Source organism: Gymnogyps californianus, chromosome 2, assembly GCF_018139145.2.
Source record: "Gymnogyps californianus isolate 813 chromosome 2, ASM1813914v2, whole genome shotgun sequence".
Lineage (NCBI taxonomy): Eukaryota > Metazoa > Chordata > Aves > Accipitriformes > Cathartidae > Gymnogyps > Gymnogyps californianus.
In genome coordinates this window covers 152,203,584-152,229,400 of record NC_059472.1, presented here as the reverse complement: position 1 = coordinate 152,229,400, position 25,817 = coordinate 152,203,584, and the positions used below count along the sequence as shown (strand labels likewise).

Sequence of the window (25,817 nt, the reverse complement as noted above, 5' to 3'; positions counted from 1 at the left end):
TCTGTTCTTTAGGCATTCAAGGAAGCAAACCTGAAGCTTCTATAACTTACCAATTAAGCAGGCTTTTTAGTGAATTCAGCAGTACACGCTAACATCACTAATCCAACCACAAATCATTAAACTACTTAGGCACATGAAAACAATGTTTAATGGATATAGAGGCATACAGATAGTGTTTGACTCCTTGCAGCAGTGTGAGTGTGTATATATGCATGAGTTTCTATGCAAGTAATTTAGTCTAGTTCTCCTACAGAACTCACACAAATGTATTTGTGAGACTGTGTGAGAGTTTGCAGCCCCTTCTTCCAGTCATTCTATGGCTTAAGAAAACTTCCAAGCTTCAAGCCTCTGTTAAGAAGCTTTATTCGAAACCCACAGAAGCCGTTAGGAATCTTTCCATTATTTCAGGAGGAGCTAGACTGGGCTGTTATATTTAAAACACGGTATCTGGCTATCTAGGCTTTGTTCCTTGCTGTTTGCAAAATTTCTGGGAGACTGTTGGCACTCAGTCTCTCTCTTCTGTCTCCGCATATGTAAAATGAGAATGACAACTTTACCTCAGAGGAATGTTGCAAAGCTCCACTTATAAACAGATTGGCATACTTGGATGAAGTTGCTCAACTAACGAGAAGTTTTCTGATTGATGGGCATCTCTTGGGAGGTCATAAAAACAGAAACAAAACTGTATAATTGAGCGTTTGGAAATAATTTATTTTGGCTTACAAGAGCCTACTCTTATGCAAGATGACTGCTTGTGCCATCTTTTTTCTCTCTCTTATCACCTAGAATGTCTTTCCAAATCTAACCATGTCAAACTAGTGGCTAAATACCAAACTAAGCCAAGGCATAACCCTCACACCTGAAATGTCCGTATGAAAGAATATAAAGCTTGAGGTATAGTGAGTAATAAGAAAACTACTTTTAAAAAAATGTAATTTTTTTTCCAGTTTCCTAAGCCCTTAGCTGGCTCAATGTAGATAAAGTAACTATGAAACAACCAGTAAAAATTAGACTGCATTTTATTTTGTGAAGAACACTGGAAAGTTGGCAAGAGGTAAGATTTTGCAGTGAAATAGGGAGGTGAACAAGTTGTAAATGACTCTAATATCTTCCAGATGGCACATTTTACTTGGGAACTGAGTTTAGAGTAATTAGAGGCATGTGAATTTCCTATAAATACTAAACTTCACCAGTTTGACACTAGAAAGCTCCTTCGTCTCTGAAGTCTTTAAACTGCTGTTTCTTTTTCCCCCACTTAAAGTGGAAGTCATGGATTTGTAAATTTGTCTTATTTGACAGACAGAAACCTTTTTCCATGAAAAGATAGCATTTTTCTATGCCAGAAAGTTATGAACTGAAGTTCTTCACTGAAGAGGTTTAAAATTGAATGTTTCTTCCCAGAAGAGGTTTTCATTTTTATATACTGGGATCATTATATTATAATTTATTACAGTATGTGGCAAGCAGTGAAATCAGTGGAGTTTGCCCTAACTTCAAGATCAATTCTTTTCATTGTTAAAATGCTTTTTGCAGATAGGTATGCTGAAGACCTTAGCAGATGAATTTTGCTTTTACTTCCCCTAGGACATTGCAATAATAAAATGGCAAAACCTGGTCCACAACCTCTGATTCTTCTTCATTTTCTGCATGACATTGTTACGTTTATTCCCAGAGTGAATCCTGGTGTTCACATTTCTGTTGAAGAAATGTTCCAGGTTTTATTTGGTGTAAATAGAATAGAACTAAGTAAATACAAGGTGAAATATTCTGTCACCACTTGCACCCTCTTTAGCCATATATCAATGTAAATTGGCTTAGATCCATTGACATAAAGGAGCTAATCTCATTTGCAGCAGCTAAAGATCTGTCTACTGTTCTCAGTGGAGCTGTATAGATAAAAGTGCAGATATACCCTTGCTTATTTTGTTCAGATCTTCGGTTCTGCCAGTCCCAGGTATTCAAAGTTATGAGCCAAACAACCAGAAGCATGTGATAAGATGAAGGATAATCAGATTTTAAAATAGTAGTGATTATTTTTATTACATCTGGGTTTTGAACTTTTATTGGTTAAGGTATGTTGTATTTCAGATTCCTCTGTTCAGCAGAGAATTAAAAACTTTATTTTAAAATGAAAGGGCAAATCCCAACACATTAGATGATTCCAGAAACCAGTGTAATAACAAAACTGTTGCTAACATTGGTCTCAATCAAACTGTTACAGTGGGTAACTGTAGATTTTAATCAATTTCTTTGTTACATCTTTTCTCTTTTTCACTACAGCATTGTCTTGTACTAAAATAGACCCTCACTAGTTCATTCTTAATGGAGACCCACTGTCAGTTAATGGCATTAGTAAATTACTGAACAGTGGCCAAATCCCAATGGCCTTATTCCCAGAAATCTCTTAGGTTGACAGGACCTTTGTATGAGTAACTTCAGTGAATTTTGGCCCTGGGTGAAGACCATAAAAACACAAGCTCACAAAAGACCAATGGAAACAAAGGCCCCCCAAACTGACAGGGATTTCAGTAAATTACAAATCGTTAATCGATTGCAAATTGCTTATTTAAATATCCAGCACTTCAGAGAACTGTGGGATTCAGATGATATGTTGTCTCCCTTAGGGGGCTTCATCCACACCAGGAATCCAGTACAAGCAAAACCAGTTTAAAAGCCTCCTGCCATGGGCACTGGCTCCCACTTCCCCCTTTCTCACAGAATTTGCACTGCCTGGCTGGTGCTAATTCAACTGTATGCGTGTCCACACTTAGAGAAATGATCAGTTGGGCTTTTTAATAGATTTAATTAAGAAAGGAAGGAAGGAAGGAAGGAAGGAGAAAAGAAAAAAAAAAGGTCACTTCACTCATCCTGTCAAAGACACATCCACACCAACAGTTGACTTGGCTGAGAGATGGAGATGGGATGGAGATGGGATGGAGAAAGACTTCTCCGTTGAGAAGACTGCGGTGTGTGATGGGAGCGAGCAGCCCGGCAGGAATGCACCATGCAGGACCCCATGGCACCAAGCACACTGGGAAGGGGCTAAAAAAGCAAAAAAACCCTGCAGTTCCCTGCAGTTCCCATGCCTCCAGGTGCTCAGGCAGTACCCGTGCCCTGCTTAGGCCTGGTGGCTTGCTGCAGACACAGCAGTCACCCGGGATCCTCCGAGGGCCACATGCTGCTTTCACCTCCATCAAGGTGTGTTTTGAGGCCCGTGCATGAGGAGTTATATCCCCTCCGTCTGGATGCCTGCATTGACAGTCCCAGGTGCCAGGGAAGGCCGACGTGTCTCCACAGGAGGGTGCTGCCCCTCCAACGCCCATTAGACGGGCCATGTTGCCAAGGAGGGGCACAGGAGGCCCCAGAGAGCAGTCAGGCTGCGCGGAGGCTCAGACGGAGAGCAACCGACAGGCTGGGAGGTTACAGGCAGAAAACCAGGCCGTTTGGGGCTGTGCTTAATTTTTTATTTTTAACAGCATGTACTTCTTTTTCTTGTTGCTAATAAACTGGGATTACGGTTAGTGTCCCTTGAGTGCCTGCAGTTCTTAAGCTTTTAGCTCTGGGATACAGATTGCCTTGTGCCACAAGCACTGCAGTAAATCCCACACCTCTAACCCTCAGTCACTAATGGGGCACAAATCCATGGTGCAGAACAACTTGAAACTCTTTATTTAGATTTCCTCTTGCAATGCCTTCTGTTCAGCTAAAATGGAGCCTTGCGAGGAATAAAAAAAAAAATTCTTTATAAAATAAAGGCAAAAGAAAAATACATACTAAGAAGCAAATTCTCAGACCCAAAGATAGTCTGACCAGGGTGGATAATTCGTGTCAGGGAGAGATTTAGCAGCTTGGTGGAAGTGGAATCAGAGTGATAAAAGAAACAGAGAGGTGGAAAATATTTTCATTCTAACAGGTGAATAACCGAAATACTCATAAGCACCCTATAGATGCATATCATAGTAGGCTGCAGAAAAATATGGCATATTCAGATGTAAATTATAGTTGTATACACTTCACTGATTGTTTCATAAGGTTAAATGGCAGATATTTAGATTTCAGCTGAGTTCTGCATATGTCTTGGGAAGGAATTTTTTTAGGCAAAAGGCGTAAGATCTCACTGCCCTAATAATAGGAAAATGTGTAGAAGCGGAGTGTAGCTTGGCAGAGCGGCTGGTTTCAGCAGCAGGCAGGGCTCTCCAGCACTTTCACTTCACTTCCTGCAGTACAACTCGCTATGGTGCATTTCAGGGGTCGCCAGCATGTTCAGAACTGAAACCAGACATAAGCATTGTTATCACCTACTAGAAACTGGAAACAGAAAATTCACCAAAATCTGTATTCTGCAGCTGTTTATGTTTTTCATTGCCCAGTGCTCATTTTATAGGTATTGCTTGGCCTTTTCCTCGAACCCGTAACTTACACTTTCCAAAAAAAGAGCAAGTCTTTTGCAATTCCTTCAAGAATTTGTAGAGGAATTCTAGATTCCCTCATCTTTCCAATGGGAATCTGTCACAGACATTGTTTTACTGAACCATAAAATTAGGACCATCCAGTAATGGCATGTTCAGGCACCAGCTGGGAGGAGCAGGGGGAGTGTGCGAGCTCTGCAGTGCATTTCAGCAGGCTCCCACTCGAGAGCCACACGCGTTCCTTGCACACCACAGAGGGTGCAAACACAAAGCAAACGAAAATGGAATATCTGGAAAGACCCAGACAAGCAAAAAGGGAATGCTTTTTGCATCGTGGCATAGTGGCTCCATGAACGTATCCACTGATTACCCCCTCTTCTGGGCAAGCATCTCGTATTTTTGCACATGAACTCGTGCTCTAGTCTTTCACCTGAAACTACACTCAATGGTTAGCACCATGTTTATTTATATTTACATCTCTGTGCCATAAACCCTAAAGGACTATAACATTACAAGAAATATTTGCCACACCATTGACAGCAGTAACTGAGTGAAGAATTGCCAAGTGGGAAATCCAAATTTGCAAACTCAGTATTCTGGGCTGCGCGCCAAGACTGTCTGGGCGCTGCAGAGGTGACACATTCAGTCTCCTCACAGGGATGCCAATGTGCCAACTGCATCCCTGGCACAGCATCTTTTCCTGACAAACTTATGGAGAAGAACTGCTACCAAGTCCAGAGGGAGAAGCAAGCTGCTTTCTGAGCTTCCTTGGCAGCAACTCCATTTTCAAGTTGTGACTGTACTTTCTCCTATTTACAAGAACAGTTGTTTGTGATACACTATGGTCTCTGGTAGGATTTTGAAAAGTGCAAAAATGACAGCAGGATGTTGGTTTCCAAGTATAAACTAGTAAAATCCAGAGTAATTTCATTTCCCTAAGAAAAAAATAATATAGATGATACCCATTTACTGCAGCCCAGATATCAGATGTTGCCACCAGTGTGGGAGAATCCAAATCCATTTGTTAGCTGCCAAGTAAAAGACATGATCCTTAGAATATGAAGGCTGTAGCACTGATCTCTAAAGCTTCCCCTTTTCAAATCATACTTCGTACCTGTTGTCTCACAGCTAAACTTCTTTTCTGTCTGTCAGTAATTGTTCAAAGCAAAAGAAAAAAAATTGAAAAATCCTCCGATCTTCCACAGGGCTGCATGACCTGTAACTTGCAAAATCCATTAGAAGACAGCCTTTTAGTAACCAAATTGTGTCATTTACAACTGCAGAGCAGCCAGAAAAAGCACCATAAATTACAGTTCTGTCACTATGAGGGACAATGGAAAGGTGTGGGCAGGCTATCGCTACAAAAGAGGAAACCTAGGAGAGTGACAGAATTTAATTTGAATATTTTTTGCCAAATGTACTTCATATAATAGCAAAAGTGGTACTTACAGGTTGATTATTTTTTTGGCTGTATACGAAAGACTTAGTAAGACTATAGAAGATTGTTTGTTTTTAAGGTGTAGCAGAATAAAAATACTGAATTCAAACCTTTTGGTGTTTTTTTCTTCTTTAGACATGAAGTAAAAAAGCACATAAAAATTTGCTTAGCATTTTTAGTTGAAATTTTTCATATCATTTAATAATTCAGAAATAGAGTTCTTCTTGATATTCATTTGAAAATTTAACTACTGTTGAGGCTTGAGCAATGAATGGTGCCTGGGAAACTGGTGAAATAATGTCGTCATGGGGAGAAGAGCAAAGACTGTCACTCAGATGCTGTGGTTTTATGTGGTTACTCTTTCTCTTTAACGAGCAATTAATTATTTGGAGAAAGGTTGTCTTGTTAAAAATTCTCAACATTCATTTTTTCCTTAAAGTCTAAAAACTACCAGCCTGCATCCCTGAGTACTTCCAATAGGTTTTGCAGGGAACCTAGAGCCACTATTCTTAAGGATATTTCTAAAGAAAAAAAAAAACAAACCCAAAGAAAAACAATTCTGAGGTCTTTTTACAACTCTCCTCCTAACTTTCAAATCCTGTTCTATATATATCATGAAGAAATTATAGAAAGAACAGAAGTCTAATTTTAAAAAATGCAGGCTACTTAAAGTATCTGTAAAATTATCCCAGAAATGAACATTTCCGCTTTGTATTTCCACCAATCTGAAATGGGACAGCGAAGCTAACTAGCTGAGCAATTGCTACTAGAAAAATCAAATACATAAGAGGAAATGCAGTTAACACAATATTTCACATATGTTAACGCTTACAGTTCCATCAGTGTCAGCTTTATTTTCTACTTGATATACACCAAAGCTGGCACACAATTTTAACTGATGAGGTAATGTCATTTTTAATTTAAGGAGCCTTAAGCCGTCCACTTTAACTAGTGATATCATCTTTGCAGTTGTCTCACAGGGCTTCATGTAAACATAAGTAATGTGCCCTGGATGGTTTGGAGCAGAGTTGTTAAAAATGACATTGGTCATCATGAAGACATTTTTTTCCTTTGATCTCTTTAAAAATGTCAGACACACTTTATTGTCCTGTCATTTTTAGCTTTTCCTTGTATATTAATATGCTCGGAACATTTCAGTTAACGTAACAGTAGAATAAAGGTCTAAACAAATTAATGGCAACATTTTAATGTCAGTCGTAGTAGGATAATGAAAAGTAAATGAGATTGTCTGGCTAACAGCAACTTGTTAAATAAAACGGCAGCATGGCTGAGACACAAAGACGCAGGGGCAGAGAAAAGCCTTTTGCCGCAGTCCAAAAGAGGCCCAGAGCACAACCCAGGCTCCAAATGCCACCACCTTTTAGGAGAAGATTAAACTGATTCTACAGATTGTGTCTGCTCCTCCTTCCTGTCCAGGGTCGAGTGAAATCATCTGCTAATAAAACTTAAAACCAGACCTGCCTCTGCACCTGCAGCTTCTGCCTCCCCGTGACTTTTATTCTCATTTGTATTCTCTCGGCTGACTCTGTACACCAGGCTGCTGGGCTCTCCTCAGCCCTCTGAAACCAAATCTGTCAGACCAAGCCCTGCATACTGGCATCTCTGGTGACAGGGCTGAGGAACCCTAACAAGACTGTTGCTCCCAGGCAGACTTTTACTACCAATCATTATTGCATTGTTATATGCTTTTCCTTATAAAGTCCTTAGGAATGAAGGAAGTAACCAGGGGAGGATTTAGCCCAGCCTGTTCAGCAATCACATGCTGTACAAGTATGAACATTATAACGTGCACTTCTTGATTCAAATACCTAAGCAAAGATGATTTGTAATGAAACAAGTTTTGTCTGAGAAAAATCAAGTGCTGTGACTGACGTGTGGATTTTGTGATTTGCTCCAAACTATTTGTCCAGCTAACAAGGAAAATAACAGATTTTTCTACCACTGATCTGAAACATGATGGAGTTTTGAACAAAATCTAATGTTTAGGGATTTATTTATTATTCTGTGGACATATGTTTGGAGGACAGCATATGGAAATCAAAGTATTGTTCATGAAGAGCTCCAGCCAAAAAGACATTTTTGAATTCATAACAGAACTTCACAGTTTGAAAAGAATGCTATGCATTATGTATTGATAACAACACTACACAGACAAAGGAACACAATTTAATAATACAGAATTGTGCTCATGAGATTTCCTTTTTTTTTTGTTAATTGGTTACTTTAGCTGACATTGTCTGCAAGCATAATGGACACCATTCTTCCTAATAGTTCCATGTTGCCAGATGATGTCTACAGACATAATGTAGTCCATTTTAATTATTTCATTTTGCTTACATCTTTCAGCATAATGCATTTTCCAAGCAAGCTAGCATTTTTCTTGATTATCTATGTTGTGTTATGGTTTCTAAATTAATTAGGTCTCCTTCTTTCCCGGAAGTTAAAAGTTTCTTCCTTCCATTTATCTACCAGGTATGATTATGTTGAAGTGATTGATGGAGATAATGCTGAAGGACGCTTATGGGGAAAGTACTGTGGAAAAATTGCTCCCCCTCCTTTAGTGTCTTCGGGACCATATCTTTTTATCAAATTTGTTTCCGACTATGAGACACATGGAGCAGGATTTTCTATCCGTTATGAAGTTTTCAAAAGAGGTGAGAAACAATTCATTGTTATATAGCTCATATAACTTGTGATTTTTGCTTGCATCAAAAAGTTCACCATAATTCTTTGGAATGGGGGGAATGCATGAAAATGCTTGAAAGAGTAAATTGTATTAACCTTGTCATTCCAAGGTGGAGCAAGTATTCAATGGGTGTAAATCATTATGAATCCAATGGGTCAGCTGCATCTGAGGATCGACTCCTCTGGGTGTAATGCGATAGTCTTCATCAGCTGTTTGTTTTGACCGTCTTAAAACCATTAGCTTCCCTTTTTTTGTGTGTGTGTGATAATAATTACTGTATGATTTACAATGGTACTGCCTTAACAGCACTGTAACCTTCTGAGTCCCTGACTTTTTTGGTTAGTGTTTTGCTCTGCATTCCCAAGAGATGGCTGTGGGCTCGGAAAAGACCGGAGTACACATGGGCAGCAGATGATGTTGCTGTTGCTTTCACAAATCATGTTTGGGAGGTAAAGGAGAGGAGAAGCTCACACTGTTCACAGGCATGACCTGCTGGATGCTTGTGCCAGGAGTTCAGTGCCGGTGAGCAGAGATAGCTGTATGGGGCACAGAGAAAGCCGAGAAACAAACAGTCCAGGATTAACCAGACCTATAGACAGTCCCTCTTTGATAACTCTCTTTCTGAGTCAATAGCTAGAAGGGCAGTAAGATCATTTCTTTTGGCATACGCCTTCCCTATAGCTGGATGGAGATAAATGATTCATATATTCCATGCCTGGAGAATACAGGACCAAAACTCATGATACTTAAAAAGACAATAAGCTTAACTTTATAGAAAAAAATATTGACTTCAGCATCAATGTTTAGGGTCATATTCACAAAAGCAGCTCAAAACTCCAAATTTCCAATGCACACCACTCCCAGCCAGTGCCAGAACCAGTTCAAGAACCATTTTCAGAACCAGTTCAAGTCCCTTTTAAGCACCTAAACCAGAGCCAGATTTTCAGCTGTGTTCAGCACATGCGCCTGGTGGCAGCTGTACTGTTAATGAGGAGAAGCACAGTAGTGAAGTCTCTTTTCTATTGCATGCTCTTGCTGCTCAGCACAGTGCTAACTGGGGCCACAGACCTCTTGTTCACCATCTTCTCTGTCTGTAAATCCACTCTTGGCTCTCAGAAATTCTTTTGGTGACCTTCAGGGTCACATTTTTTGAAAGAACTCAGCATCCAAATGACACCAAGCTTTCCTGAAAAAATATCTCTATTTATTTTCATGTCTTTAGGAAGCTAAACTCTTGAAACTGTGTCCTGAAGTTTCCCAGTGCTTATATATACAGTACCATCTTTCGTAAAGAACAAGGCTGAAACACAACAAGAAGTGAAAGAATGACCTGTGAAACAATCTATTCTAGCAACTGAGCGTTTTCAAGAAAAAAGCTTTTATTTATTTCCTAATAGTGTAGTGGCAACTCAGAGCTCTGACAGGAACGTTCCGTTTATTTCTTTGTGTGGTCATTTACATCTCTCAATGATATACATTAACCATGTTAAGATGGCATTATGAATGTGATTTTACACACACAGAAGTCAAGAAACTCAAAATTATGGCTCCCAGAGCAACTTTAACTCTAGTTCATTCCACATAAACTGTATATTAAGGCAGGAAAGTTATCACCAGGTACAGTGTTAGAAAATGCTGTGTGTACACAAAGGATACAAGTTATGTTTGCTGTGGGAACACAGCCCTTTTTAACTTTTGAGTTAATGCATATATGCTATTCCAAATTTACATTTTAATATCTGTACCGAATAAAGCTGACCAGTTCACCCTGTTACGCAGGTAAAGCTCAGTTGCTCACACCAGACTAATATGCTTCGTTTTAGCATATTCACAACTTAGCTCATCATTTCCCAGGTATGAGAAGTATTAAAATGATCCCAAGGCCAACGTCGTGTGGTGCTGAGCTGAAGGCTGAGCTGCATTCCAGCACACAGTATATTTTTGCCCATTATTCCTGTGAGAGCATCCTTAGTCTTTGAAAAGAAAAACTGCATTACGCTACCTGTGTCCTAAGCTGAATTCTAAACCTGACACTTAAAATGCTGCATGCCATGGAAATTGTAAGGGGAGACCAGCACACGTAATGACTGTGATAAATGAAGCATGGGCTGTGAGAGTAGGAGCTGCCTTTACTTCTCATCCAGCTCCTTAGCCAGAAAGACACCAAAGAAGTTGAATTCCAGACTAAAACATGAAACCCATATTGCCCAGCGTTTAGCCCATCTGAAATGTTCATCATTTCAGCTTCGGCAGCCAGCCTATCTTGGGAAGGATGAGTGGCCTGTTCACTAGAAGAGGATCTACATGGTTCACATTCAACATTCCTAACTTTAGTCGACTAAATTTATGGTGTAAACTGAAAGAAAAGACAGTGTCAACCAAGAACACAAATTATTTTCTGGCTCAGTGACACCTACAGAGACCAAATGAAATTATCCCCAATGTCATAGCTTTCTCTTTGCTCTCTCTATTGCCTCCTCTCTCTCTTTCCTTCAGCTCATATCTCTTCACATGTAGATATGAGATGCATACATGTAGTTTCTCCACATCAGAAGTATCTATTCTATCGGGCCTCTGCTAGAACCTTTTCTGCCAGTTTTCTGTGAAGATCGCCCCATGGAGTTCCTCATAGCCTCAGTGTTGATTTAATTCCTGGAGCTTCTTCACAGTGTCAATAAAGGGTCAAAGTCTGTGGAGGGCATTTTAGTGAGGCGGCTTTTCTGAAAACAGTTTTTATTTCTTGCACCAGATTGACTTGAACATGTTTAAAATAAAGCAATCTGGTATTGAGATACCATGTGTGAGTGTAAGGAGCCTGACGATTGTGCACTCACAGAGCCAGGATCTGGCTGTATTTAATAAAGCAATAATGATCCTGGCTTACATTTTATATTGCATCTTTTATTGGATTCCAAGAGGAGTACAGAGCACTTTATGCTATGAATGGCATAGCAAAGCTATTTTATCCTGGAACAGCAGCTACTGGTGGGAGTGAGGAGCAACAACCAGAATATAACCCTCCCATACATGACAAGGAGACAAGGGAATGACAGGGAGAGAAGAGAAATATCCGACTAATGTGTAAGGGGGCTATTTAATTATAGGCAAAATGTAATTTCCCAAATTGGAATGGGTCAGGTTACGTGAGCATTAATATCTACATCTTCCAAAATATGCCATGAAGTGTTCTGAATATTGATGTGATAGCTCAAGCATTTCCTATCAGTGTCTGTTGAAGGACAAAAATACCTGAACTGACTGAATTCATTCAGACCTCTCTCTTGCATGCTGAATTTAGCTGGGAGGTGGCCAGATCTGTGGGGGGTAATATGTTTGGCACATTCACAAGGAAAACATTTTCTATGGTGAAATAAGAGTATTCATATATGCAACAAGCCAGACTGTTTTCCTTCAATGATCTGTGTTAAGCATTGGAAATCCTCTAAGGCTCCTGACTACAGGATGCTGGGCATCCTTATCCAAATTGAAACCTCACACACACTCATCCTCCAGCACAGACCTGCCTGTTGCAATCAAACTGTGTTGCCTGTGTCCTTCCTCTACTCCATGTCCGAAGACCTTCATCTGAGTCATCCTACTCAAACGCCCCAGGTCAGCTGCTATCCACCAATGCCCCCAATCCTGTAAATCACTTTCCATTAAATTTGGAGTGTCAGAAGTCAGAGAGGGGTACCTATGCTGACCTTGTGGGAGGATGTGTGGGCAGTGCCTGCGGCTGACTTCTGAGCACACCTGCAGATGTGGGCTCCACAGAGAGGATTCCTGAGGGACCTAAATAAAGGAGAAATGCGATCTGTCGACAAGAGAGGGACTCCAGTTTTATTCCCCTGTATTCACAAAGGCAAATCCAGTGATCTGGCCTTTTATACCCTTGCATCTTTACTGCCACTTCCCTGCTCCACCAAGAGCGCTGTTTGGAGCATCCCATTATGCCATGGTGGGGACATTGGGGAAAGTTGGTGTGTCAACATTGACATTAGGTGACTTCTAGCAACACTGCCTGTAATCACACAGTTTATCATGCCTGCACTAACAGCAACATTTTACTGGTGCACCTGTGTCAACACCACTCAGAATGAGTCACTCACCCTTGGTACATGTACGAATTACCTTTCACATTTAGTTTGTCAAGGAGGCATAGGTCACATCTGGCAGAGTTACTGAGTCAGTGCTCCAGGAATCTGAAACCACTACTCCCTCTACTGAATTCACTCACCCACTTTCGTAAAAAAATTCTATTTCGCCAATAAAAGCCTGTCAGCCGTAAGATTTAAAGATTTGAGCTTGAAGGGGCTATAATTATTTCTCTAGGGCTCTGTCGAGATTTCTGCAGCTTACACTTTCATTGTTCCCACATGACTTTGTATTTGTCATAATTTTTTCTAGAGCTGGTACAAGTTTTCATATTGTTCCATACAAATTGAAAATTGGAGATCAGACAGTATATGTGAATTGCACTTTAAAACCTGACTATCAATAATAGGAACAAGCTGGCTGAATGATTAATGCAGCGATTAAAATGAGGTGTTTCATTGAAAAGCCACCTTTGCTGCTGGAGAGACAATAAGACCTAATTTGTTTTCCAGCTAACTGCTTTGCTTAGTAGCAGTGTTAACCCAGGTGATTTTTCTCTTTCTCTACCAGGACCTGAATGTTCCAGAAACTTTACTTCATCAAGTGGAGTGATAAAGTCCCCTGGATTCCCTGAAAAATATCCCAACAGCCTTGAATGCACTTATATTATCTTTGCACCAAAGATGTCAGAGATTATACTGGAATTTGAAAGCTTTGAGCTAGAACCTGATTCAAATACTCCAGGGGGAGCATTCTGTCGCTATGACCGATTGGAAATCTGGGATGGATTCCCTGATGGTAAGAGAAAAATGGACTGTGATTTGCATAACCATTACTCCGTAGTGGGCTGCAGAAGGCATATTCTCATTTTTTTAAATGTCATAGTAGAGAAGTCCTTGCTTGATTTATGTGAAATGAGTTGAATTAAAGAGAAATGGGGAAAATGCTCTGTAAATTCATTCAGTAAAGCATACCACAGTGTGAAGGATTTTTTTTATGAAATATGTTTGATTTTGAACAGTTGGCTTGGGGGAAACCTCTGTTTTTAGAGGGAATATGTGATGGACTTCCTACACTAAAATAAATTAAATATGAAGCCTCATAATAGGTCCCCAAACTTTCACAGCTAACACATGAGTATTGTCCAGAAATTTCCAACAACTTGCCCAAACTGGACTTCAGGTACTAACCCTCCAGCTTGTGAAGGAATCAGGTTACAGACCAGCTGTCAAAGCAGAGAATTTCTTTGCCAGAGAAAACGTGGTGTCCATACAATTGAAATCATAGTGACTAAATGATTACCCAGGTCAGTAAACAGTCATTGAGTTATTCATTCAGGTGGCTTCAGTGACTGGGCACTGCAGGGTTCCTCCTTTACAGTGCTCTCTCTTCCAGCAGTATAAGCGAATCCAAAGGTTTTAACTTAATTTGTTAATTTATAATCTCTGATTAGCTGGGCACATGTGTCAGGGTGGGTGTGTTGGGTACCCTTCTGGAACTTACTTCTCTGCCATCTCAGTAATTTTCCACTTAGTTGTTGACCACACTTGACCTTGTGCAAATGCACTAAGTGCATAGCTAGATAATTAGCTAAGCCTATAGAGCCAGTGAGCCCTCATTTCACCCTCTGCCCAATCTCATATCCCTGTTTTACACTGAGACTGAAGAACAAAATAGCTGCGTGATTTCTTTATTTTTTTCATATACGGCAATGGGTCTGCAAGATCCAAGTCCCCTCTAGGTAGGGCAGCCAGGTACCAGTGCTCCAAGGACCCCAGCTCGATAGGCTGTGGCTCCAGCCTAAAAGGGACTGTTCATGCTGAATGCCTAAGCTTTAGGGTGCCCAAACGCCTATACGAATTGTGCAAACAGCTATGTAAAACTGATTGTTTGTGATGCTTTTTTCACTGTTTCTGTGTATGGCATAAGCTGATAAAGAGAAGCATTTTGAAGCTGTCCTTTTTCTTCTTAATTTTGTTACTTGTAGCAAAATTCAACCACGGAAGATTTATGTTGTTTGTGTTGGGCACTAATTACAGCTATTTCAGTTTTCCACTGGTGTGATAACCCATATTAAAAGATATTTTCTTCGCTTTTATGAACAGCAGTGGCAGTTTCTACAAACTGCTAATCCTACATTAATATTTCATTTAAATGAAAACATATAACTTAAGGAACATATTTTAATAACATATTTAAACTTGCCTGTTTTCCTAGATAAATCCCCAATATAATTTTAGTTAAAGCTTTTATTGATGCTGCAGTAAATAGGTATGTGCTTTTTAACGTATATTTGTTTTTCCTTTGTTTTATGCTTAATGGGTTTATCATGGCTCTTTTCAATCCACTCCAATAGTGAAGAAAGAGCCATAACAGTAGCTGAAAGACTATTTAGTATTTAATGCCTCAGTTAGGAAAACAGTATTGTAACACTACAATAATGATGTCTGGAACATTTAATAATAGGTTTATTTGTATATAGGCCAAATCTGTCCAAGCTGAATTCCTGTAGAACTTGCATTTAAACTGACATGTGAAAAGATGATCCAATCAATCAATTTATGTGTAATATTACCAGAAAGAAATGCATTATTGTTAGTGTCAGAGGGTTTCAAAGCGGTAATTTCCTGGTTCAAGAAAGTGACTGAGCCATACTGAAGAGCAATTAACAACAGGCATTATCAGCCTTCCAATTCCCTCACAAACTGTATAAACCCAAAATGATCCTGACATCCAATAAGTGTGTTTACATGTTCGTAAATATTCAACTGAATTTGTAGACTAGAAAGAAATGTTTCCTTAGATACAAACTGTTGGATGTTGCGGCGGTTGTAGGGAAATATTTGCTGCATCATTTCACTGTAGGATGATCCTTAGCCAGCAGTCAGTCTCCCTTGTTTAACTTAACGTAACACTACAAAGGCAGAGAGAATGTGATTGCTTCTCTATAAATGCATCACAGGATGAATCTTTGGGAGGGAGACGAACTATTTCAACCGAAGAGCAAAGCTGACACAGGAAACCACTGGCATGACCTGGCCATAAACTGAAGATAGAAATTAAAAGTTTCTAGATATCAAAAAGAGAGTATCCAGATAATCTTGCCAAAAAAAAAAAAAGGAGAAAGGAAGGCAAAATAAGTCTAATTTGCATCCACATGAAAGTAGTAAATTTCTGAAAAATATTAGGCAGTATGGTTGCCTTTGATGAAGGGAGGCTCACCCAGGGTGAGTCTTTCAGCCATTTGTCCATTTCCCTTTAGTCCATGAAAATATATTTTGAAGCTACATCTACACTATTAATTAAAACAGGGCCAAGGCATGGTTGTGTGTACTTAATTGCTGGCACACTCCCTTGCACAATTTTAGCCCATGTCAGTTTGTACTTTCCCAAGCAATTCCTAAGCACGGTTTGGAGGACAGCAAAAGCCAGGGGTCATTCCCAACAGGCACGTTGGACACAGCTTTCCTGCTTCCGAGGGAAGAGCCCTATGGGAGCGAGCTGTGTCACACTGTTACTCTGGTCCCAGGAACGGTCCCTGGCCGCTGGTCCAGAGGGTGGTCCATGGCCTGCTCTGTTTAGTGATATAGACATAGCCATAAAAAGGGAAGCTATTTTGCTTTGTTATACTGCATTGCTGCTCACATGCCCAGTTGTGTTAGAGGTTAAAGCCGTCATTGCACTACACTGATATAAACATGAAGTAGAAGGATTTTTTAAATGTTTGGAAAAAATGCATATTCTTCAGTTCGAATCCCCTGCTCCACGGCAACACAGCTGTGGTTTGCCAGGATGATGGCAGTATTTTAATAGGACACAGAGAACAGTTTGATGGAAAATAGTTGTGGCTGCAACCAGGGCAGAATTAGACGGACAGCCCCCTGAATATGCTGCTCTCACCCAACTCTGGAAACCAGGCATCAGTGTTTGAACCAGGCACTGTCAGTCCCTCCATTCGCAGGAGAGAACAGCACCCCACTCTGATCTGTCTCAGACGTCTCCTTTAGGGTGCAGTTAATGGACCTCCAGAGGTTCTTATCTCATTGACTGTACTGGGAGCTATGGATCACTAACTCAGATGTAAACTTTATATACCTAAGTTAGAGCAGTGAAAGCCAACATAAGTGGAAAATGTTTTCACTATAGAATTTGATCGGCTACAGTCACTAGAGATCAGCAGGAAATGAATTTGCTGTTTTCTACAGTTGTGATTTTTTTTCCTTCCTCCCCCAAAAAAGCAAAAAAAAAAAAGAAATGTTCTCTTAAACAAATTTTCACAATGGTGTTTAAAAGGGTATGTCAAAATCAATATGCTTCCATTTACATTTTGCTTCTACGTAATGGCTGTTTTTCTGATGGAAAACAATTTTCTGTTAGACAATTTGCCAGCAACTATAAGAGTCATTCACAAAGACATTAATCCTGAAATGCTCTGTCACAATCATGGAGTCCTCAGCCTACCTGGTTGTCCTTTTAGTGGATTGAATCTGGCAAGTGCTGAGTACCTGCGTCTTGATTCTGCAAAACCTGTGCTTATCTTTGAAGCATGTGAGCAGTTAGATTGACTTCAAAAGGAATTCACCGAGGGCACTTACGGGTCTGAAGTTAAACACTGGTGTAAGTGTTTTGCTGGTTCAGGAGGGGAATGGTAGGCATTCAGGAATGCCTCAAACCTGGCATTTTGTTTCTGCATAACTGCATGCCAAGGGCACCCTGTTGGAGAATATTCAGGAACTACAGGTGCATGTTGCAAATATTGTGCAGAAAAGGGACCGTGGTTTGAAGGAGAGAACAGGTGGAGTTAGAGCAGGAGAGTGAGTAGATCACAGAATAGAAATATGTGATTTTGCATGAATAAACTAGACACCAAAAATATCTTTGCCCAAGGCACAGATACACCTCAGCCAGCCTTGGCTGAGAACAGTCCATTGATGACTTTGAAGAAAAATAGCCCACTCAAAATGAGGACTAGCTTAAGTGATGAATTGCACATATTCATCATGCAGCTCTCTTTGAAGCCCTATAGACTGTCTACTAGGGGCTCAAAAGTAATTTAAAGCAGTTTACATATGGTTTGAGAACACAGGCTAAGCATTGCTGCTTCGGTCAATACCACAACAGCTTCCACTGAATTACAGAGCAAAACAGAATGCTTTACTTCAGTCGTTAATATCAGTGCAAATGAAGGTTGCTATTAATCTAAGTGTATTTCTCCTCTGTTTTGGTTGCTTTCTACACTCTTGTGAGAAGCTATTAAGATATAAGAGTATACGCAAGCTCGGTGTAGGTGACCACTGACCTGTGAGGTGGGATTAATTTTTCAGTTCTTTTCTCTTTAGCATCCTAAATTGTGTGCAAATGTTTTGTCAATAACAATTATACTGCTGTGAAAATACTGTCCACAGCACACCAGCTTACTTTTAAAGACTACCTTTAAAATTCAGTAAAATGGCTAGTTAACATTTCTTTTAATATTTTAGAAGTCTGATATACCATTTTTCCTTGCTTGTGTTTTGTTGGAGTTTTTTTAACTGAATTCCAAAACCTAAGATTTCAACTGGATGGTCAAATGTGTATTATTTCAGTAAGTCTCAAAATTTCCTGATACAGATACTCTTTGTCCAGAAGGGCAAACAGTAGAAAAGAAAAGAAGAATTAGTAAGGATAGGGTTTCTGTTTAGTCTTAAACCACCAGCCATATTCTATATGTTCCACACTCAGATCTGTAAACCTTCAAACATACGTGTTAAGAATAATCAAGTATTTATTCACGTTCTAGAATTAGACTCTGCATTTTGGGAAAAGCTTGCAAAACAGGTTTCTTAGTTGCCCCTTCATCTTTTAACCTGAAAGTTATTCAGTTTTCCACTACGTCATACTATGCCAGTGGAAAGAGGAGCCAAGGTCCCAGAAATAGCTACAGCATGGGCATGAAGTAGCTGGCTCACCGAAAAGCCTTTGTTCTGTGGGTACTGTAGAAGTGTCTTTGAGTGAGGACATTTCCACATGACTCATATTTGGAGCAGGCCTTCCTGGGGGATGCTGACAAAGCAACATGATGGTCTACAGGTAGAGGCTGCAAAGAGCTGTCTGGGCCTAATGACTTTTCAGCACGTGCTACCCTAAAATTCCCATTTGGAACTGTATATGGTCTATTATGAAACCCATCTCGGTTCATAAGGAAGAATCAGGAAGATGGCAAAAAAAAGCAGTGGCATAGTCTACCTAAGCAGACAGCAGTATCATCCTCTGAATGATTGCTCAGATGATGTTCCCCACACAGCATTTATTTGATGTGGTGACACCTGAAACATTTGATAATTTATTGTCGTTCAAAAGTTTTCAAGACTGGAATGGGAAAAAAGAGCACTTTGTGTTAGCTATTTATGTAAGAAGAATAAGAATCTCTATTTCATCCAGTTCTGCTCAGATCAATACCATATTAGCTCATTTTTTTACATGTGCAAAAAAATTCAATACCTCTTTGTGTCATATTCTGCAAGTTTTTGGCTCTTGCATCTACATAGCTAGCAAAGGGAATAGGACTGTGATAGCAGGGCCCATCTGTAGAAGACTGAAATGCAGAATCACTAAATATGTCTTAAAAATTATAAACCAGTGAGTCATGGGGAATCTTAAAGCCTGTCTGCTTTAAACAAAGTTCTCTTCTGTTTGTCATTTCAAAGAGGCTTCCCTACAGGAAATGGGAGGAGGGAGGCTCAGAGTGCCATAACATGGTGGCCTTATCCTCATTTTCTTGCAGTTCAGAGCAACATCAGCAGCTATAATGTTGAAAGCCATCACGGGAAAAAGCAGGATCAGAGCTGTTTGCACACAGAAAACGCAAAAGAAAAAAAAAAACCAACCTACAGCAATTGGAGTGGGGCATTATTTTGTGTTTTTAAAAAGCTTTAACGATTTCTAGGACGAGGAAGAATTCAACTCATATCCTCTACAGGGTGCTTCATTCTATCAATACTGCATTGAACAACCCTGGTGGAAAAGGGCTGAACTGGCAGGTATTTTAAATGCCGTGGGATTGCCAAGGCAACTGAAGACTAACTAGGGCCAGAATATGGATAGAAAAGCACATGCTGGCAGCAAGAGCTGTAACATCTGATCTCCCTCTTTCTGGCAACTCTAGGGCCTTACAGAAATGTGTAGCTTACATAATAAAGTTATTCCAAGCTGGAACTGTTTTACTTGTTGGAAAATGCCAATAAATGACTACAAAATTATGTTAGCTGAGGATTTTCTTTGAACTGTGAATAATTAGGATATATAAACATTTTATATTTTAAACTGAAAGTGAAATGGACTTCCTAGAGAAATGACAAGGTGTTAATTTAAGCCTAGAAAGCCAGTGGTGTAAGCATTAGAATGACGTCTTATGATTATTTTCATGATTGACTTCATGGATGGGTTTTAGTGTTATCTCTTCTCACTGTTTGTAAGCACAGATGTACCACTATTCAACAGCCTAGGGACCTATCTGTAGGGAATGCTCAAGTGCTAGAAGGCCACATATGTTGGTTGTGAATTGAGTAGCTTAATTAAGGAAAAGATTATCTCACTGCACAGGAAATCCAGAAAAATATCAGGAACTGGTTTATACATTATTAACACTGAGAGAGATCATGTATGTGTGTATGTGTGTGTTCTGTGACATGGAGATATACTTAAGAAATCCTTGCTCTTTTGAAAGGATTAAGATTTTCCTCCTGAATTCTTTTACAGTATTCTTTAATATTGAGCATATGGGCAAAAGATCTATGAGGGTGTGCTGAAAGGCTAAATAGGAGGGGATAAAGAGTCATTGGTCATAGCCTCAATATGAATGCAAAAATGTTTTTCTAAGTTTGCTATAAAAGTAACAGATTATCTGCAGTATTGAGCATAAAACCTGGAAGGTGTTGTTTGAACTCCTATTCCCAGAGCATCTTGTAGACTGGGTGGGCAAATCAGACTATTCAGATGTCCTTGTCATAAATAGGTGCTTCAATCACACTTTGGAAAATACTTTTGGTGTTTTGTACATGTAATTTTGTGCATCGTTGCCCTCTCTGCACACTTTAAAGGACACTTTTTGAAATCCTGGTTCTTTACGTTTTCAGAGGGTTATGGAGTGCTATCATCTGGAACATTTTAGAAGTAACATTACTAGAGTAGGATAAGCAATTTATTGTTCACCGCTAAGTTATTGATGAGATTGTGATTTTGAGCTGTTGTAGAGGTTCACTGTTTCCTGCTGAGGGACTCCATTTAGGAGGCTATTGCAGTGGCATCTATTGTTGTAGGAGAACTCGTAGTTTACTATTATATCCTGTCTCTTTGCAGTTGGCCCGCACATAGGGCGTTATTGTGGGCAGAACAACCCAGGACGTGTCCGGTCTTCAACAGGGATTCTTTCAATGGTATTTTACACCGACAGTGCAATAGCAAAAGAGGGATTCTCAGCAAACTACAGCGTGTCGCAGAGCAGTGTATCAGAAGGTCAGTATTTATCTATCCTGCAGAGCTTCTTGGAAAATATTCTCTGATATGTCTTCTTGCACACCAGGTGTTGCGTGAAACTTTAAAGAAACCTTAAATAAAGATGGTGGGGAAGGGTTGGTTCTGTTTTTCTTTTTTCTTTTTTTTTTTTTTTTTAAAGAACAGCTGCCCTTTGAAAGGCAGTGCAAGAAGCAGAATTCTCCTTACAGTTTTATTCCACAGTATTGCCAGGAAGTTGGGATAATTATTGTGAAAAACTGTGCTGACCAAGGAAACACAGGAATGCAGAGCAATTGAACACTTGCATTAAAACAATGAAACATGAACAATGAATGCACTATCCAAAGCCTTCTTTTATTACATGGAATAGGCTTTGATGATCAATTTCTTGAATAAAAAGAACCCATTTAATATATGTGCTCTTGTTAAACCATTTCATAAGCTATCTAAGCTTTGTTCTCTGTCTCCTATTTTTTTCCCAGTTGCCTCATTTTCATGCTTACCCTTTGGACAGAGAATGAAATGAAGTGAGGGAGATGCAGGAAAATAACAGGCTGTGTTACACCATGTCCTTGCAGATTTCCTTGCTTTGCTCAATGATAAAACACACACTTTAAATCAAACTCTCTCTCCTTTCTGCGACTTACTGAGTTTTGAGCAGATTCACCCAGATTTGATGTGCTTGTTTAGTCAAAGAAGGAACAAAAGAAAAATGAGTAAACTGAAATTATCCCTGTTACTCCCCACCTCTCCTCTGCCCCTTGCCTCTTTAATAGCTTTCTTGTACATGCACAGCCAGGAAGAGGGAACGGGACATACCCAGCCTGTGTGGATGGGAAGCATCCTCCGTCTCTCTCAGATTGTACCACCAGCTAGTTTGGCTTCTCCTTATGCAGGTGCTGCTCCTACCCCGTCATTAGCTAGCACAGGCAACTTGGGTCCCCATGTCCACCTCCTCCACAGTCATCCTACCTGGGCATCCTACCTAAAGGCATCATCACACTGGAGCCAGAATTAGTAATATCTGCTATACTGGGATGCCTTCAGCTCTTAAACACAGGACAACAGAACAGGAGAAGTTAGTGTGTGTGAAAACCCTTTTGGATGATAAGAGGAAACATTTTCTATGACGCAGGCTTAGACAGAGGAATGATTCCTCTCGCTTAATTTCAGCCACCCTTGCTCTTTGTGTTGTCAATAGAGAGGCGTCACCTCCAGAGGACAGCACAGCCTACTTATCTCAGACATGTGAGATGTCCCCAGGAGGTACTTGTCCCTCTCAGTAGACTACAGGGAAAGCCCACATGTCTAGCTCAAACTAGACACCTACTTTTTAGATATTTTAATATGACTCCTGCCTACCATGTCTTGCATTCTTTGTAGTGGCTTATGGCTCTCCTTCTGATTCCAAGCAGAAGTTAATTTACTATGAGTCTTTTACCCTAACGTAGTTCAGCTTCAGTACTTCACCCAAGGCCCCTAATACATTGAAGCAGCACAGAAATGGGGGAAAGGGCGGTACGCCACGGGAAATGCAGTTTGGCACCAAGTTTGATAATTCAGTTGTGGGGCACCCTAACTACAACTCCTATAAGGTACCCTGATAGCATTTCTGAGTAGGTTTTGGATCCCAGATAAAAGATTTAAACATTTTTTTTCAGAATATTTTAATTTTCATTGAAAAATCAGAACTTTGCTTATTAAAAGCTCATTTTTCCACCTCACAGATTTTGAAACCTTCCGCTCAGCACCCACTCCTCTGTTAGAGATACATCAGCTCCAGAGAAGGTGTGATAAAAAGGAGCGTGTACCCAAATGTCAGGGCCTCTGCTTCACACACTGGTATTTTACCTTAAACTGCAAATGAAAGAATGAATTATATTTATATACTGTGAAGTCCCTGAAGAGAAGCATAGGCACATGTTATTTTCTCCTGCCCTTGCGATGGGGTTGGTAAACTTCCAACAGGGGGGTACATGAGCAGCTGGATGTGAGGATCCGTCTAAAGTCACCGGCCTCTCTTGCTTTGGTGAGGGTTGGAGCCTTTGTTTTTGAAGAGCGAGAGAAGAATTTAGTCTCCATGCCCTATCATCCTTTGAACTCAATATAGTGACTAGGGTGTCAATTGATTCTAAATTATCTAGGTAATTTTTGTGTCAACAAAAAGAAATTGGATGGAGATGATCAACTCATTTAAAATACAGCACGTTACGGAAGAGGTGGTAATTCCCTTAGGTCAATAATCTTCTGGCCTGGATTCAAATTTTGTTGATCTGTTTCTTTCCAGTGTCGAGGATCCAAAGGGAATGGCTAGAATTTTAATAATATTTTTAAAACATTTTATACTTTTTGTACTGGAGTAAACAGTTTTAAGATAAAATTATTTTATACAGTCATCTGGTTTGTCTTTCCTGGCTTTGTGCATAATTATGAGTTGAACATACGTTCGTTTATATTATGAATCCACAGAAGTGCCTGTGCTACCCTAGAAAAGAGAATTCTATTGTCCTGTATTGAAATGGCTACAATGCTGGGCTAAAAATATTTGTATAGCATTATTATTGCAGGAATCGCCATGGCAACTCAAATGACAGTATTAAGAATGACACCATAAGCCCAATACTGCCTCACTTAAAGTTGCTAAAGAATTCAAAGTCACATAAAAATAAATTCTTTAGATATTCATATTCAAAGCAGGAAAACGTTCTCATTATTCAAAGTCTAAATCAAAAAGCTGACCATAATAATGATGGTAATTTATTTTTCCTCAGATTTCCAGTGCATGGAACCGCTGGGTATGGAGTCAGGAGAAATTCACTCTGATCAAATCACTGTCTCCTCTCAGTACAGTGCTATCTGGTCTTCAGAAAGGTCCCGGCTAAATTACCCTGAGAATGGATGGACCCCAGGGGAAGATTCTATCAGAGAATGGATACAGGTAAAAAGATAACGTTTTAAAGATATTATTAATAATACTCTGTGGAGTTTATTGAATGTGGAGAATGCAAAAGAAAGAAAAAAAATAACACAGTAAAGTACTTCTACATAATCTAAGAATCATTGCAAGTGAATAGCTCACATTCCCTATTAGACACACAAAAAAAGACTGACTCCCAAAGGTATAAAAAAAGAAAAGGTCAGGAAGATTAATTCTTCTGCTTCCCACATCTATTGTTTTTTCAGTCTTCTGGGCACAAATAACAGAGATTTTGGTTTAGTGGAAAAGTCAATATTAGTTTAACATGCACTTAAAGTGGAATGTCCCAGTAAACTGAGCATGTGCTATGTCTCTAGCTGATTACAGTTAAGCATTAGTACAGCATGGTGTTTTCATGCACTCAGATTTCACCTCAGAAGACCTATGTCCCTTCTAGAATATGTTACACATGAAATGAGTTCAGTGGTCTCTGTCTAGTGGCTATTCTTCCACAGCCTTAAACACAACATTCATTAGCAAGATTGGCTGCCTCGGCTTTGCTCTGTTAATACAGGAGAAATCGTCCAAACATTTGTCGCCACGAAGAGACTCCTTGAGTTCAGTCAGTCTACTTGGGCTTGTTGTTTGCTATTTGTTATCAGGTCCATAGCTTAATGGTGCATGATTCCTGAACAGGTTAAAATTATTCATATGAATTACTGTATACAAATAATCTATACTAGCAGGCAAGTATTAATATCATTAGGTGAAAAAAACACTGATTTGTCTTAATTGTAGGTTGACTTACACTTCTTAGTTGTAACCTAGATTCTATTTCTGTTGGTAAAAGCTAAGAGAAAGGCTTGAGCATATTTGATCGATATTACTAATATTGAAAACTTGTTCATATATTTGAAACATTCCTCCTGCTTCTGTTGTTTTCTATAGGAAATTACTAACTGACATATAAAAACAATGCCTTATTAGCCGTCCATACGAATGTTCACATTGGTGTTTCCTGTGAGGTTTGCTGTCTGCAAGAAAGCTTAAAAACATGTTGAGCAGTAGTTAGTAAAGGGAAGAAAGAGGGGGAAATCTTTCATTTCTGATCCTTGGCACAAAATGGGACTCTCAGGTGTCCTGCTTAGGGCCCCCTACACATCCTGAGCTCTTGGCAACTTGGTAGTCGTGTATGATGGACCTAATCAGACTTCAGAGTGGCAAAAAAAATCTGTTGATCCTTTTTCCTTACTTAGGAATAAATGTTAAAATCTCCCCAGCCTTATCTAAGTGCAAGGCTTGTTATTAATCGTTGCCACTTGCAATCCGTGGAATGCACATGGAAAAAGGGTGGAATGCATCAGAATCAAATTCCATGTGTTTCATCTGGTCGGAGGGCCGCCACTTTTTCTTTATTTCCTTCTTTTCTGCTGTCACTTATACATTTATGACTGGATAATCAAAACAAGAGAGCTAGTCAAATCTCATTCATGTGTTCTGTGTGCTTATTAACTTTATTAAGTTATGATGACTATGTACATATATATATAGCTTAATCCTTTCACTTAGAACTAGATCTTTCAGAGAAAAAGTTTCAAAGGACTTTTTTTAACCATTAACTTTTAAAATAATAAACACATAACAGAATCCACGCTGCTCTGGAGTTTATGCTTAAAACAGCTCAGGGTACCTCAGGCCTCCTGCCCAAGAATTTCTCAGCCTCCTTTGCCTTCTGCCATAAACCAGGGTGCTCAGGGG

General features: G+C 39.6%; 1 protein-coding gene across 5 annotated transcripts in view; it reads left to right on the top strand.

Annotated features, from left to right (window-relative positions):
• NRP1 (neuropilin 1) overlaps positions 1–25,817 on the top strand; it is a 114,355-nt gene that overhangs the window by 38,447 nt on the left and 50,091 nt on the right. For all 5 annotated transcript variants that reach the window (XM_050890723.1, XM_050890722.1, XM_050890721.1 and 2 more), the window contains exons 4-7: positions 8,341–8,522; positions 13,220–13,447; positions 20,987–21,142; positions 23,914–24,080. In XM_050890723.1, the coding sequence (XP_050746680.1) occupies positions 8,341–8,522; positions 13,220–13,447; positions 20,987–21,142; positions 23,914–24,080 (733 nt within the window). The remainder of the gene's footprint in view (positions 1–8,340; positions 8,523–13,219; positions 13,448–20,986; positions 21,143–23,913; positions 24,081–25,817) is intronic.